We start from the raw sequence: 14,024 nt of genomic DNA, 5'->3' as shown, positions 1-14,024 counted from the left end.
CAGAAGAGCTGTTATTTGTCAGAGCATCCATTTTAAACTAGTCGTGTCGTGATTCAAATCATAGTCAATAAGCATGGGAAAATTACAGTTGAGAATAAGGACCAAGGGAAGGCTCTGTCTGCTGTGCTTGGCTCTGAATTGCTTTGTTGGTATGTTTCCCTTTGGCAAGATGCTGAAATGAATATTCTCCCCTTAAAAGGGGGTTTGAATGTGTAAAACAATGAACCAATGATCACAAATTCATAGTAAGATCTGGGGGCTGGGGATGTAGCTTAGAATTCTCGTCTAGCATACATGAAGACCTAGGTGCAATCCAGCATCATAGAAACTGGATGTGGTGTTACACACTTACAATCCCAATGTTTGGGAAGTGTAGGCAGGAAGATTAGAAGTTCAAGATCACCCTCAGCTACCTCTAGAGTTTGAGGCTACATGGACCACATGAGACCATGTCTCAGAAAACAAAACAAGAGCTGGATGTGGTGGCACAGTTTTTAATCTCAGCACTTGGGAGGTAGAGGTAGGAGGATCACAGCAAGATCTAGGTCATCCTGGGATGGTATATGTAGTGAGTTCAGACCAGCTAAGGCTACATAGTGAGACCCTGTCTCCAAAAGACAAAACCAAAACCAAACAAAAGAAAAAAAGAACAATATCTGCTTTTAATCTGGTGATTTCCCATAATTTCAGAGAAGATTAGTATAACTATTACTTCAAAATATCTGCAAAGCCAATAGTAAATAATTCTGAAAATCCATCTCATTGCTGTTGGTGGTAAAGCCATAGGTATCGCCAACAACCATGATTTGTTGTCATTCGTAAAGGAAATGCTAATTCCACTCAGCATTAGTGAGACTAAGATGCACGTTTTTCTCTCATCTAAGCTCAGAGACTCCTGTGTTCATTTCCCAAGCCAGGGACTGCCAGCCTAATGGAGGATGGACAGAAGAGGATGGGGAACAGGGAGAGATGCAAGGTGAGAGACAAATGCAGACTGGGAACGAGACCCAACAATAGGACGGAAGGATGCTTCTGACTTGGTTTCCCCAGGTAAGACAAGGAAGTGAGGGGATGCAGCATGTGTGTACCCAAAGATAAATGGCAGGTGCTGAGTGGTGAGGGTTCGAGGGGCCCAGGGAGGGGGTGAAAGAGAAGGTGAAAGGGCAGGTGTTGAATCGCTGAAGTTGTCAATTTGGGGGATATTTACAAATAGGAAAAGTAATAAGAACAAAAGAGGGGACCCAAGGGATAGTGCTTATTTAAAAGACCATGGTTGACATAAAAAATTTCCCAGCAAATGCCAACAGTTTCGTAGCTTTGAACAGCCAGATTTCATAAAGTTCCCGAAAAAGCTCCTCCCTCGCTCCTTCTCACCGTCACCCTCCTGCTCATACAAGCTGTTCCCAAAGCACAGATTAAGGCCTGCCACCCACAAGGAGAGCCTGCTTTCCTCGATCTCATATGGCATCTACTTATCCTCACAACCTTCCAGATCTTAACTGCATAGCTTTTTGGCCTTTCATCTGTTTTCTGCCTTTCATCTGTTTTTGCCCTTGACATGAACCACCACTTTGGCTACTGCCCTGGCCTCCCCTTGCTGACCTGCCACTGCCAGCCCTTCCTCTCTCTCCTTTCCTCACTGCTCCCTCACTCCTGCTTTCTCTATGATTTGTGTAGCCTTGTCCCGTCACAGCTGGATTGATACATAGCTGCCATTTCAGGGCTAGTTCTATCTTCTGCTTTGTTCTAGAAACTTCACCATCAAGTCCAGATTCTTCAGCTTCACACAGATGAGGCACCTCATCTGTGGGCATACTCATCCCAGACAGAGAACACAGCGAGGCTCCGGGCTTTCTCTCTTCCCCTGGTTTCAGTAGCTATTATATCTACTTGTCTTTGTTGGTAGGGTGTCTGGAGTGATTCCCTCTTTCCCAAGAGAGACTCACATAGCCTTAGCCTGACCTAGACCTGAGACCCTTTCATTCTAAGAATTAGTGACTGGGGGGCATTTGTAACAGAGCCTTGACCTGTGGCTTTGTGTACACCATATAAGGACTTCTTAGTGTTCCTTCTTCAGGGGGCACTGTTGGCCAATAAGGATTGAAGCAAAGACGATGGGTATTTATAAACATGTATTCTAGATTGTGATTCTATGACTGAGCCCCATTGAGGACCAAGAAACGAGCTAATCTACACCCCCAACTTCTTAAACTGTGGACTGCCACCACATGGGGGGGGTCACATTACTGAATGTCCTTGTCACAAAAAATTTGGCAACAGTAAAAGGTTTGCGAATGTGCAACAACCAAAAATTGACCAAAATCAGTACATAAGGGTATTTCTGGAAGCACTTACCACGTAGATCTTACAACTTCACGTCCACCTTGGTTCTGAAAACACGGCATATACACTTTACACAACATACACTGTCACACCACACAGCACCAGTGAGCACAGCCTGAAACACCTCAGCTCAGATTCGAGAGTGTTGTGTGCTAGGATTTGCAGTATTTTTACTACATAAAGTTTTCTGCTCTCACAGAAACACAATGGTTTAATTATAGGAAATAAACACTTTTAATATTTTCTCCTTATTCTTCAGCATGTAAACATCAAACTAGTGTATCTTGAATTGCGTTGTATTGGAATTCTTGATTTTAGAAATTGCAGTTTGAGTTCTGACTTGAGTTTTATAAAAAATCACGAAATGGAGGCTGGACATTACAGAGTCTTTTTGGTCATTATTCCTTGCGCGATGCAGTCTTACAACTATTTACAAAGCATTGACATTATGCTTAACATTTTAAAAATATTTAAAACATTATTTACTATTTATTTGCCTGTGTGTGCATCCACACATATGTAGATGTGGGTGCCACAAAGTACACAGATCAGAGGGCAACCTGTGAGAGTCAGTTCTTTCCTCCCACTGTGCGGGTCTTAGGGATCAAACTCAGATGGTCAGGCTTGGCAGTAAGCACCTTTACCAGCCGAGTCATATCTCTGGCCCCTATATTTGGTATAAGTAACCCAGAGAAGATTTTAAATATATAGAGGGATATGTGTAGTTTCTGTGAAAACACCATGCTGTTTTGTAGGAAGAACCCTCGTACCCATGGATTTTTGCATATAGGGGATGCTGGAACCAATCTCCCTTGGTACTGTAATTGCCTGAGAAAGCTCCTTGAAGTTATTTAATCTATCTTCACAGACAGATGAGGGGAAAGAGTGTGGTTTGATCCAGGGCAATCCAAATCTGTATATAATTAAGAGATAAAGGTATGACTGTAATTAGTATGACATTTTAGAGGAAGTCAAACCACCAGGTTAGATATGCTGGAGTTTATCTTGCAGAGCTGTGGTTGAGCCTCAGAAATGCTCCAAAGGCTGTTGTAGCTCAAGTCATTTCTCAGGAATTTACCCAGCAGATGCAGACTCTGAGATAAGAGCAAAAGGAGCCTGAACTTGAATGAACAGGCAAGCCGCTTTAAATGGTTTTAACTCGCACCAGCTTTCTTGAAGCAGTTTTTGGGTCAAGTGACACTGTATGTGTTTGTGACTCGGTGACAGCTCTGTAGAGGCTATGTGTTTTTCAGCTTATCTAGACTTCTTTGACAGTCTTTCAGCAGGGGCTGGGACACAGCCTGGGGCTATCCAGGCAAAGGAATTTTATCTGCTTAGGCAAGAATAAGGTGAATGTATTCAATAAAGTGGGATCTTACTACCTAAAGGTAAGGGTGGGTTTTTTTTTTTATTTTTTGGTTTTTTTAATAGATTTCTACATACTTTGTAGACAAGTAATTCACTATAAACTGTATGACGGTCATTTCATTTTTTCAAAGTGAATCACCCAGACTTGTCATAATAGGTACTAACATGCATGAGATTCTTTTTTAAAGGCAGGAAGTGAAATTAGAAGGCGGGTCTGTGTTTAGAGTGGGATGGGGTGAATGGACACAGGTGGACACACAGAATTCCCATTTGACCCAAGAAACACAACCTCGATGAAGTGTTGTGCGATTGTGGCTGTTCCTCTAGGGCAGTAGCTTGCAGAGCTTAGAAACAGTCCTAACTGAACTCTGATTTAGCAGGAGACAGAGCAGGTTGAGTAGCCCTTATCCAAAATGTTTCACCCCAAAGTATCTCAGATTCTGGAGGGTTTCCTGTTTGTTTGGTTTTGGTTTAGAGGGGTATTTTAAATTATGTGAATGGTTGAGCAGCCCTAATCTGAAAATCCAAAGTCTAAAATGCTTCAAAGTACAGCAATGGTGTCAGCATACAGAAGACCCATGGAAACTTAAGCAGACAAAAACCCAGCACAAAACTGTGGAAATGGGCAGCAAGTGCAATCTTAGTCGAAGAATTATTGTCAGCTGACTATTGGGTGAGGAAAAGCTGATCTTTTTAAAGGGAGAGACTCTAGGTAGACTGACTAGATCCCAGTGGATGAACTTGCACTGAGGGACACTAACTTTATATGATAAGCTTTAACACAAAGACAGAAGGTGTGAACTCCAGTGGGGGAACTATGGAAGGACCAAAGGGGAAGGGGTATAAAGATGATTTTCTGTATAAAATACAAAAACTTCAATAAAAATTTTTTAAAAATGTTTCAAAGTATGTTGGCACTCAAAAGTTTTCAGATTTCAGAGCATTTTGGATTTTGGAATTGGGAGGACTCGACGCAACACAGAATAGCCAAAGCCCATGAAAGAATACTTAGATCCTAGATAATGTTTATAAATACTTAGGTTTTCGATTTGCATTGACTGTTGGTTCCCAGGATGCTTTGCTAGAAGAAATGAAGAGGCTGAACTCGTATCTCAATCATCTTCATCTGGCCAGGCGGTACGTTCACTTTCCCACACAGCTTTTGCTGAGATTCCCTGCAGAATCGTAAGGTTTGACAATGTTCTGGGAGTACAACACTCATGTCTGTGGGTGCAGACTTTGCCATAAAGAGATGTTATTATCTTAGGGACCGTATTTGTATTAATCTGCTCATAAGGGAGTGAATTGTGAGGTTTTATGTTTTGTGATACTAATTCTATTTTTGAACTGTTAAGGGAAGAAGAAATGATTGTGAGCATTCTCTAAGACACAGGAAAAGGTGGAGGGGAAGGGCCAGCCTATCCATCAGAAACCCCATGTCATACAAATTTCAAATTAAGTTCAGCTCAGTCCACAATGGCCATTCTCACACACTGCTAAAAAACGAAGTAGGCAGATACTCTCAAGGAAACTTGTTAGAAACTGCCTTTATTTTGTTCGATATTTTCTACTTACCTTTTATTTTTATTTTATGTGTATGAGTGTTTTGCCTACATGTCTGTAAGTCTGCCACTTTTGTGCAATGTTCACAGGGGTCAGAAGAGGGCACTAGAAGAGGGCACTAGATCCCCTGGAACTGGAGTTCAGGTGGTTAGTTACTATGTGGGTGTTGGGAACCAATCCCGGATCCTCTGCAAGAGCAGCCAGTGCTCTTAACTGCTTGAACCATCTCTCCAGCCCCTATTTTGGGGTGTTTGAGACAGGCTCTCACATAGCACGGACCAGCCTCAAGCTCCTGGTCGTCCTCTTTGCTTCCTGAGTGCTGGGATTACAGGTGCATGTGCCACCAGACCTGGCTTTATGATATTAAAATAGAAAATTCTAAGATTTGCTTCCCTGATCTAAATCTGTTTTCAACTTTTCTGGACTAGCCTTTGCCACACACGCACAGATGCATACACTTATGTACATGTACACACACCCCCCAAAAAGCCTTAAGGAGGTCCTCTCCCCTCTGTTTCAACATTTTCAGAATGGTTTGAACCAGATGGCTCCAATTCATATATTCAGTCATTCCCAATCAGAAGTGGAAGGTCAGTGGATTCCCACAGTTCAGCTTCACAGATGCTGACAAAGCCTCACCCCAAAGCTCCCTCCCCCAAAGGCACCCCTTCCTGCTTCGGAGCCCACAAACAGGGCAGTCACTAAATCAGGAGCACCTGGGGCTAGAAAAAGGAGACCAAGCTGGAGCATGGCTTCTTTGAAATCTTTATTTGCCGAGTTCATCCTCTCTCCCACCAATGCTTATCCCACCAAAGCAAACTGTGAACAGCTAGAAGCTATGTTCTGAGCAGCACGGGCAGCAAGTTGGGCATGCGCACCTTGGTGGAGCCACACATCCAGACCCAGAGCATCACAAAGGCACCAGTGGGCATCTGCTCAGTAGCCGGGATCTGCAGACCGGAACTACTGGAGGTGGGGCAGGAAGGAAATCTACCATGCCATAGCAGTTCAGCCTTGAAAACACTAAGCACAGTTGTGATCATTGCCATTTTTTTATTACTATTTTCTTTCTTTTGCTTTAATAATAGAAAATGAAAACTAAAACCTTCTATAATTTATAAGCTATTTTTCCTATCTACATTATATATAAAATATAGACTCTGTTTACTTTATAACATACATCTTTCCCCCCTTGATAAATAACTTTAAAATATCTAGTATACATGCTTTGACTTTTTATATATGTTTGGTTTTATACATATACATACATATATACCCATGTTTGTAAAACACAATAAATATATACTTGAACATGACAGCTAAACCAATGTAATTTTGGTTTCAAAATAATAAGAAAAAAAAAAACCCACACACAAAAAACAAAGTACTACAAAAGCACCAGGCAACAAACAGAAAAGCCATAATTGCTAGAAAGTTCTCCCTCCCCTGGACAAGGGACAGGGCAGAATAAAGGAGCAAGGTCAGGTTATGTGCTTAACCTGGGATTCGACTCCACATCACAAACAAATCATTGCATTTATGAGACGTTGTGAGGCTCACTGAACAACCTAGCCCTTGTGGTGGGCTACAGGGAACAGGAGACAGTTGGACAGAGCTTAGGAGACAGTGACATGGTGACCCCACTGCCTATGGCCTCCCTGTGCTACCAGTCCAGGCAAGCTTAGATCGCCGCACTAAGCATCAAGCATTGTGTCTAGCATGTTCTTTTTATTATTCTGTTCACTGCTCGTGTAAACAAAGGGTTGCAGCAGATTCAAGAGTATTCAGGAGTGCTGTATGTCAGCAAGCCTGAAAGAGAGCCAGAGGCTTTGGTGGCCTTCTCAATGACTCCAGCTAGTAAGGACTCTGATGCCAGGGAGAGAAGGCCATCTACTCCTTACATCACACAGACCTTTGAACACCGAAACCACAGGCCCATGATCTTGGAGAAGCACAGGGGGGCTTTTAACACCTCTGCAGACAAGTTCTAGAAGCCCCCGCCCATCTGATCTGTTTCCAGAAACTCACAGCATGCCCCATCTGCCAGCTGCTGACCAGGGTGGACCAGCAGGACAGCACAATCACTGCTGGAGACAACTCTGGAGCCGCACTGCAGACACACAACTTTCCTTCCCTCCTCCTTCACCCAAAGGAAATCAATACAATGTACCAACAGTTGTTTAGTTTTTCTCCAACAAGTTCCCCAATGTCATGACTTCGGCCCTGTAAATTCCAGGGGGTTTGACAAAGGAGGTCACCAGCAGGTGGGGCAAGAGTCTAGACTAGTCAGAGTCAAGATTTGTACCCAGCAGGGGGCAAAGGGGCAGTAGTAGAGTGGGTCCTAAGAAATCCCCAAGGTGAACATCTGAATTTATGCCCCTCAGCTTCCATTAACATACAAACTAAAGATAATAGATCCATTATGGACACAATGAAAAATATTAAACAGCTAGTTTTCGGAATACATTCAAAACATAATTGAGGCTAGAGATGTGGCTCAGTGGTAGAGAGCTTGCCTACCATGCACAAAGCCCTGGGTTCTAGCCCTAACATACACACACACACAGTCTTTTACATAGCCGGTAACCGTTTGCTTAAAAAAAAAAAAAAAAAGAAGAAGAAGAAGAAGAAAGAAAGAAAGAAAGAAAGAAAAAAGGAAAAGAAAAGGCTTCATCACAGCTCAGGGAACACTGTCCAGTGCAGGGCCAAGCTCTAATTCCAACTTCTCCACCTAGGCAGATGGCTCACGTAGATGAGCCTCCTTTCCCCATCTGGGAGCCCTGAAGAAAACTGAGAATCACAAAACTGGGCTTCCTACCCTAGGTCTACCACTAAAGAAGTAGGTGACCTTGGTCATCAATTTCTTCTCTGGGATGTAAAAGGGGTCTACTAGTTCACACTCTAGAGGCCTTTCAAATGCAATTGGGTTGACTTTGTCCCCAGGATATCATTATCAAAGCTGATTTCCTCTAGTGCCCACCAGACAGAGATCAGATCAGAAACCTAATGTATAACTGTAGATCAAGTTCAATAGCTGAAGAGAGAGAGAGAGAGAGAGAGAGAGAGAGAGAGAGAGAGAGAGAGAGAGAACAAATGCACAGCTAAAACCCATAGTCCCAAACAAAACCCTAAAGCCTGCTCCCTGAGAAAAGATGCCTTCCTATGTCACACTCCTGGCAGCAAAATTCAAGGCCATCTATCATAGCCAACAATGCTTTGAAAGTCTGTAACACTGAGGATGCTGAGTCACTTAAAAAGTCAACTTTGAAAGTCCATCTTAAAAGAAGCTGAGTGATATTTCCATTTTGGAAGGGGAAGAAAAATCGACTACTTCTGTTTGCAGCTTTAATAACCAGCTGGCAGGACATCAAATTTTGCATCCTGCCCAACAGGAAAGCGGGCTGCCCAGTCTCAGCCCACTCCTCCCATGATGCTCCTTGGGGTGGGAGTATGCCTTTCCTGGCAAGAACAGCAGAAGCACAAACCACAAACTCTAGTTTGCTCACTCATTGTGTGCTTTGGGTATGTTATATTTTCATATATACGTAGAGGAAATGACAGTAGTCAATACTGTATTTTATGGATTGAATGAGATGATGCACTTAAAATATTATGCATACAGTGGGTAAGTCAGGTGACACTACACCTAGAGCACTGACAATACCTGACCCGATGGGACTTGCTGCCAGGTAGGCTAAGCTGCTTTGGAGGTAGCCCACAATGCAACTTTACCACTGAGAGAGAAGTCTTAGAGAAACTCACAGTGGCCACAGAGGAGAACTCCTAGACCCCGAACTTTGCACATAAACCCAGGGCATTCTCAAACACTTGGTTAAAAAACCCTGATCTACAGTCTCTGAGATCCTGAACTTCAGGACTTCTGTAGCGGACACATCAACAAATCAGGCAAGGGGGAACTTAATGGGGACACCCAACATGCTGCCTCCAGTACATAATGGCCTTGAACCATGTTAAAGAAATTAGAAAGGGGCTGGTTATTCCAGGACTTAGATCAAAGCCAGTTTGCAGAATGATTGTTTGAGATTTCAGCCTCGTGTCACTGCTGCCAATCAAGAACTTGCAATCAAGAAAAGCCTAGGGCTGCAGAATACTAAAGAAATCTCTTAAACTCATCTGCTGCCGTCTTTACATTAAAACGATCTTTTCTTCCTCCTCTACCTCTACTACATGCATTGCAGGAGATGAAATCGGAGCACACTTACTATTGCACATGCTTTTTTTAAAGAATACGTATTCTTTCTAGGTCTTTAGGTTTCTCTAGCCTCAAATGAGAATTTTTGTTTTAGACCCTGCCTGTTATCACAGAGCTCAGAGGCCTCTGTAGGGGAGAATCTCAAGAATCAGTAGAGAAACAAAAAATTGAGCCTCAAGAATTTCTACTTAGAGTATAAGTAACTTAGAAAAATGAACCCTGTGGTTCATTCTATCCTGCCCCCTACCCTACCCACTACATCCTTAAACACAGACTTTCAGGGTAACTAGAAAAAAAATTTGTTTCTTTCTCTTCCCTAGAGGGCAATTTAGGAGTACAAGAGTGACAAGAGTCTATGACATGGCCCTGTGAACAAAAGAGTCCTGGGAGACACCCAGTCCACTAAATCTCCCATTTTGATCTGATAGATGTAAGCCTGGAATGCTGGCATGAGGGATATCAACCAATTGGGAGCCTTGGGGAGTTTCAGTTGACTGATAGTAAAAGATGTTTTATAGTTTCAACTGAAAAGTGAAAGATCCCCCCCTTCCCCCATTAGCCTTCTTCACCTATGTACACACCATGCTGCAGTAGGACCCTGGGAAGTTGGATTTCTAGCAAAGCAACACCTGCTCCTTCATACTAGAAAATGGTTATCCCTGGTATGTGGGCACATGGATGACTGTCCCTGTGAGTCACCAGGGAGGAGCATAGGGGAGTACTGGCCAGACTCTTCTCAAATATTGCTTATTCAGAGGCTTGGGGGTGGGCTGTAGGGCCAAAGACATTCATCAGGACTCAGTGAGACTGCACAAAAGCTATGCGGACTACTTACACAGGCGTCTCCATATCCAGCCTCAGAACTGCCACATGACAGGTGAAGGTCAGCAGAAATGACCAAAAAAGGACAATTCCCCCATTTTCGAAATGTACATAACTTGACCTTTCTTTCAAGACCAGACCTGAATTCTAAAGAATATTTCTAGTGACATCTGAGGAGAGCTCATTTATAAATGTGTGTCTCTCTGTGTGATGCGCTTTGTCTCTGCCCACTGTAAGCTTGAAGTGGACCATCTCTAGTTTCATTTTTCAGTTCTGTAAATAGGGTGAAAAGACATGGGAGACTGGAGAGGAAGTAAAAGGTGGTTTTTTCCAACATTAGTCTTCTTCACCTATGCACACCCCTTTGAGGGCTCTAATTCCCCATTTTAGAAACACTGAAAATTGTGTTCCTTACTGGCTTTCTGTTTTACTTAATACCTGTTCAGAAGTTTTCAGGTGTCAGAACCCTGAAGCCAGGCCCAAAGATAAGGAAAAGAGCCTTGATTCTTCTTAAAGACTCTATGTGAGTGAAAATGAAGGCTTCCCCTTTTAAACACACAAAGCGAGGAATCACATCAATGCCTTTCCTCATCTTGGTAGGAAATATGGGTATTGGTGCCAAAGCAACTCTGGGACTGGAGTCATTTTCTCCTCTTTTTGGGAGTTCACACTGCGGCTCACACTGCAGTGGTCCCCAATCCTGGAGGACAGAACAAAAACTTGCTATTTAGTCCACACTAGGTGTGGCATTCTTGGTGATGCCTAGAGAGCCTATTCATAACTTGTTCCACTGAAAAGAGTGCTTTGAAGTGGCTCCTTGTGCCTGTCTGTTACTGATCAGCTCAGAGACTCCAGTGTATGTTCTGCCTCACCTGTCTGGATGCAGAGTGCTTTGCTCTCCACTAAGGACGCTCACCACACCAGGTGAGGGGCAACAGACTCACTTAATGCTTCCAAGGAGGAGGAACAATCAAGGAACTGTATATGTTGCTAGCAATTTTCCTTCAGATCCTTAAGGTAGAGCCCAAAGTGGCTTCCTGGAATTGGAACTTTCTTACCAGTCCAACTCACCTCTTCCTCTCCCTACACCAAAAAGCTTATTTAGACTCCTGCCAGTGGGGGGCGCTGAGCTTGCCATCTGATACAGCACCTTGACTCGCAAAGAAGGCCAAGGCCTGTGGATGGATGAGGTAGGGAGGGGAGCTGCCCCTCCTTGCTTCTCACAGTAACGGGCAGCAGAGGTGTTGCCTAAACTTTCGTCCTCCCATGCAAATACCCAGCAGGGACCATCTAAAGGATAGAACGCCCCTCTGAATATGAGCTTGGCCTATGAAGTTGGAGATCACCCTCTCGGGTGCCCATGGGCTCATGCCGCCCCTGCCCCACTCCCACAATCCCCATGATCACCCTCTCCCCAGTGCACTTGCCCCTAGCTGGCCCCACACAAAAGACCTCCAAGTCCCCAGTCCCAGTGCTAACAGTAGAGGGACATCCTGCCCCTGCGCATGGCCTCGCTGATCAGATAGGCGGGGCTCAGCTCCGGCTCCTCGGTCATGATAGCAATGTTCTGCCACTCGCCAGTCTGACTGGACCTCTTGATAGTATCCACCACGCATAGCGCGTACAGGCAGTCGTCAAAGGTGGCAGCCATGGTAAGAGGCCTACCATCCCACGTGCGCCGGTCATCCTGGTCCTGGAAGGCCTGGCGCACCGCCTGCATCATCTTCATGGTGCCACGTAGATAGGGTGAGGGGATGTCGCTGAAGGCCTTCTCCGGCAGCAGGGAGTTGCTCACAGGCGTGGCATCCTGCAGCAGCAGTTCCTGCTCGGGGGCACTATTGCGCTGCCCATATAGGTCAGTGCCCACTGCCAGCAGGCGCCCGGCCGAGCCCACCACGGTCACGTCCTGCTTGAACTCTCCGGGCACATTGAAGTTCAGGGTCACTGTGCAACACACCCCGCCCTCTAGCACCATCTGGAAGGTGCAGAAGTCATCGCTGGTGATCTGACGGATGCCCTTGATGTGGTCCGTCTGCTTGACAAAAGTCTTTAGCAGCCCGTGGACCTTGACAGCCTTCTGACCCGTGAGGAAGGTGAGTAGGTCAATGATGTAGGTGCCCACCGAGTGCAAACCACCACCTCCCATCAAGTCGTCACAACTCCAGTTGTATTTCTTGCCCAGCAGACTGCCGCTGTGCACCTGCACCTCACACACCAACAGCTCGCCCACATAGCCCTCCTCGATCAGCTGTTTCATGCGCACAAAGGCCGGCAGGAAGCGCAGCACGTTGCCCATAATGCTCATGAGCTTGGGGTAGTAGTGGGCAGCAGACATCATGCGGAAGGCATCCAGTGGCGTGGCGGTGCGGTCGCAGATGACATTCTTGCCTATGCCTACAAGTGAAAGCAAGAGAGATCAGTGTGCTGCGCAGAGGGAACGCTAGGGGGCGCTGTGGCCACCAGGGCGGGTACCCCTCCCAAGGAGCAGTTTTTAACTATTTCCTAACACCTTTTAGATAAGAATGCATCATATTGCATAGCAGACCTTGGGCTCGATCCCCAGCACCCGCCCCTCAACACACACATATATCCTATGCATTTCAATATTGCTTTAAATTTGCAAATTGAATTAATTGTAACGTTAATGTACTGGTATTGATTTAAATAGATTTAATTTAATATATTTACATACCCTGTATTTAAAAGATATCTTTAATTTGTAAATGCATAAAGTACTTTATTTGATAGTTTTATAAATGTGTGCTTCTTGAAATGTAAGATGGTTTTATTAAACTGTACACTCTTTGTATGTATAAATATATTCTGTTAAAATCATATGTATAAGCATTCTTATATTTATATGTAATAAAGTTTTACTAAAATTGTATTAAAAAACATTCCTCGTGGACAGGAATAATATTTGGATATAACCAGTAAAGTTCAAGCCCTAGCCCAGGTAAGTCTGATGGTGAGGAAATTTGTTTTGGGAGGAAGGTTAGATTGAGACACGATCTCACAATGAGGCCAGGAACTTACTATGTACCTAGGCTGACCTCAAACTTGTAACCTTCAACCTACAGCTGGGATTACAGATCTGAGCCACCATTCTTAGCCCAAGAATGTCTTAATGGTGCTCTGAAAGGTCTATGTTTTGGGCTGTCCCCCTCCCTATGCGCCCCCAGGATTCTATTTGGAGTTTGTCTTGCTTGTTTATTTTTCATTTGGGCTGGAAATGGTCACTGATGTACTTAGTTGACTGTTTTTCTTTGGTCATAAGTATCCTGTATTCAGTAGATCTGATGGGTAGGCAGTGCCCCCCCCACCCCAATCTCACCTGCCTCTGGGTGGGGATAACTGCTTTTTGGTCAGTGGAGCTAGGCCAAATAAGAACGAGCCTCCTACTATGTCAGTAATGGGCCTATAAATTACAGGGCACTGCAAGATGCCTCTCTGAGCCCTTTATAGACTTAGTGCTTCTGGGTCTGGAGCAAACAACAGAAAAAGACTGAGAAAAAGATTTATTCTATTGAAGCCAGGAGTCAGAGAAGGGAAACAGCTCTACTGGACTTGGAGAAGCAGCCAAATGGATTTATTTTAGGCACACAGATTTGTTAACCAGCCAGATAAGATATAAGTAGAGGGTGGAGGGGCTACTGAGTCAAAGCATGGCCTGCTGACGTAGACCCTCAGTTTGCAACGTGGCCACTGCAGCTGC

At 44.4% G+C, this 14,024-nt stretch overlaps 1 protein-coding gene across 1 annotated transcript in view; it reads right to left on the bottom strand.

Moving 5' to 3' along the window:
* Window positions 1-6,027: 6,027 nt before the first annotated feature.
* Gfod1 (glucose-fructose oxidoreductase domain containing 1) overlaps window positions 6,028-14,024 on the bottom strand; it is a 132,500-nt gene continuing 124,503 nt past the window's right edge. Inside the window, exon 2 of the mRNA XM_008831602.2 lies at window positions 6,028-12,703. Coding sequence (XP_008829824.1) covers window positions 11,784-12,703 — 920 coding nt within the window. The 3' untranslated portion in view covers window positions 6,028-11,783. The remainder of the gene's footprint in view (window positions 12,704-14,024) is intronic.

Source organism: Nannospalax galili, unplaced genomic scaffold (genome assembly GCF_000622305.1).
Source record: "Nannospalax galili isolate Female #2095 unplaced genomic scaffold, S.galili_v1.0 scaffold72, whole genome shotgun sequence".
In the NCBI taxonomy this organism is placed as follows: Eukaryota; Metazoa; Chordata; class Mammalia; order Rodentia; family Spalacidae; genus Nannospalax; species Nannospalax galili.
This window is presented reverse-complemented; position numbering and strand designations above follow the sequence as displayed.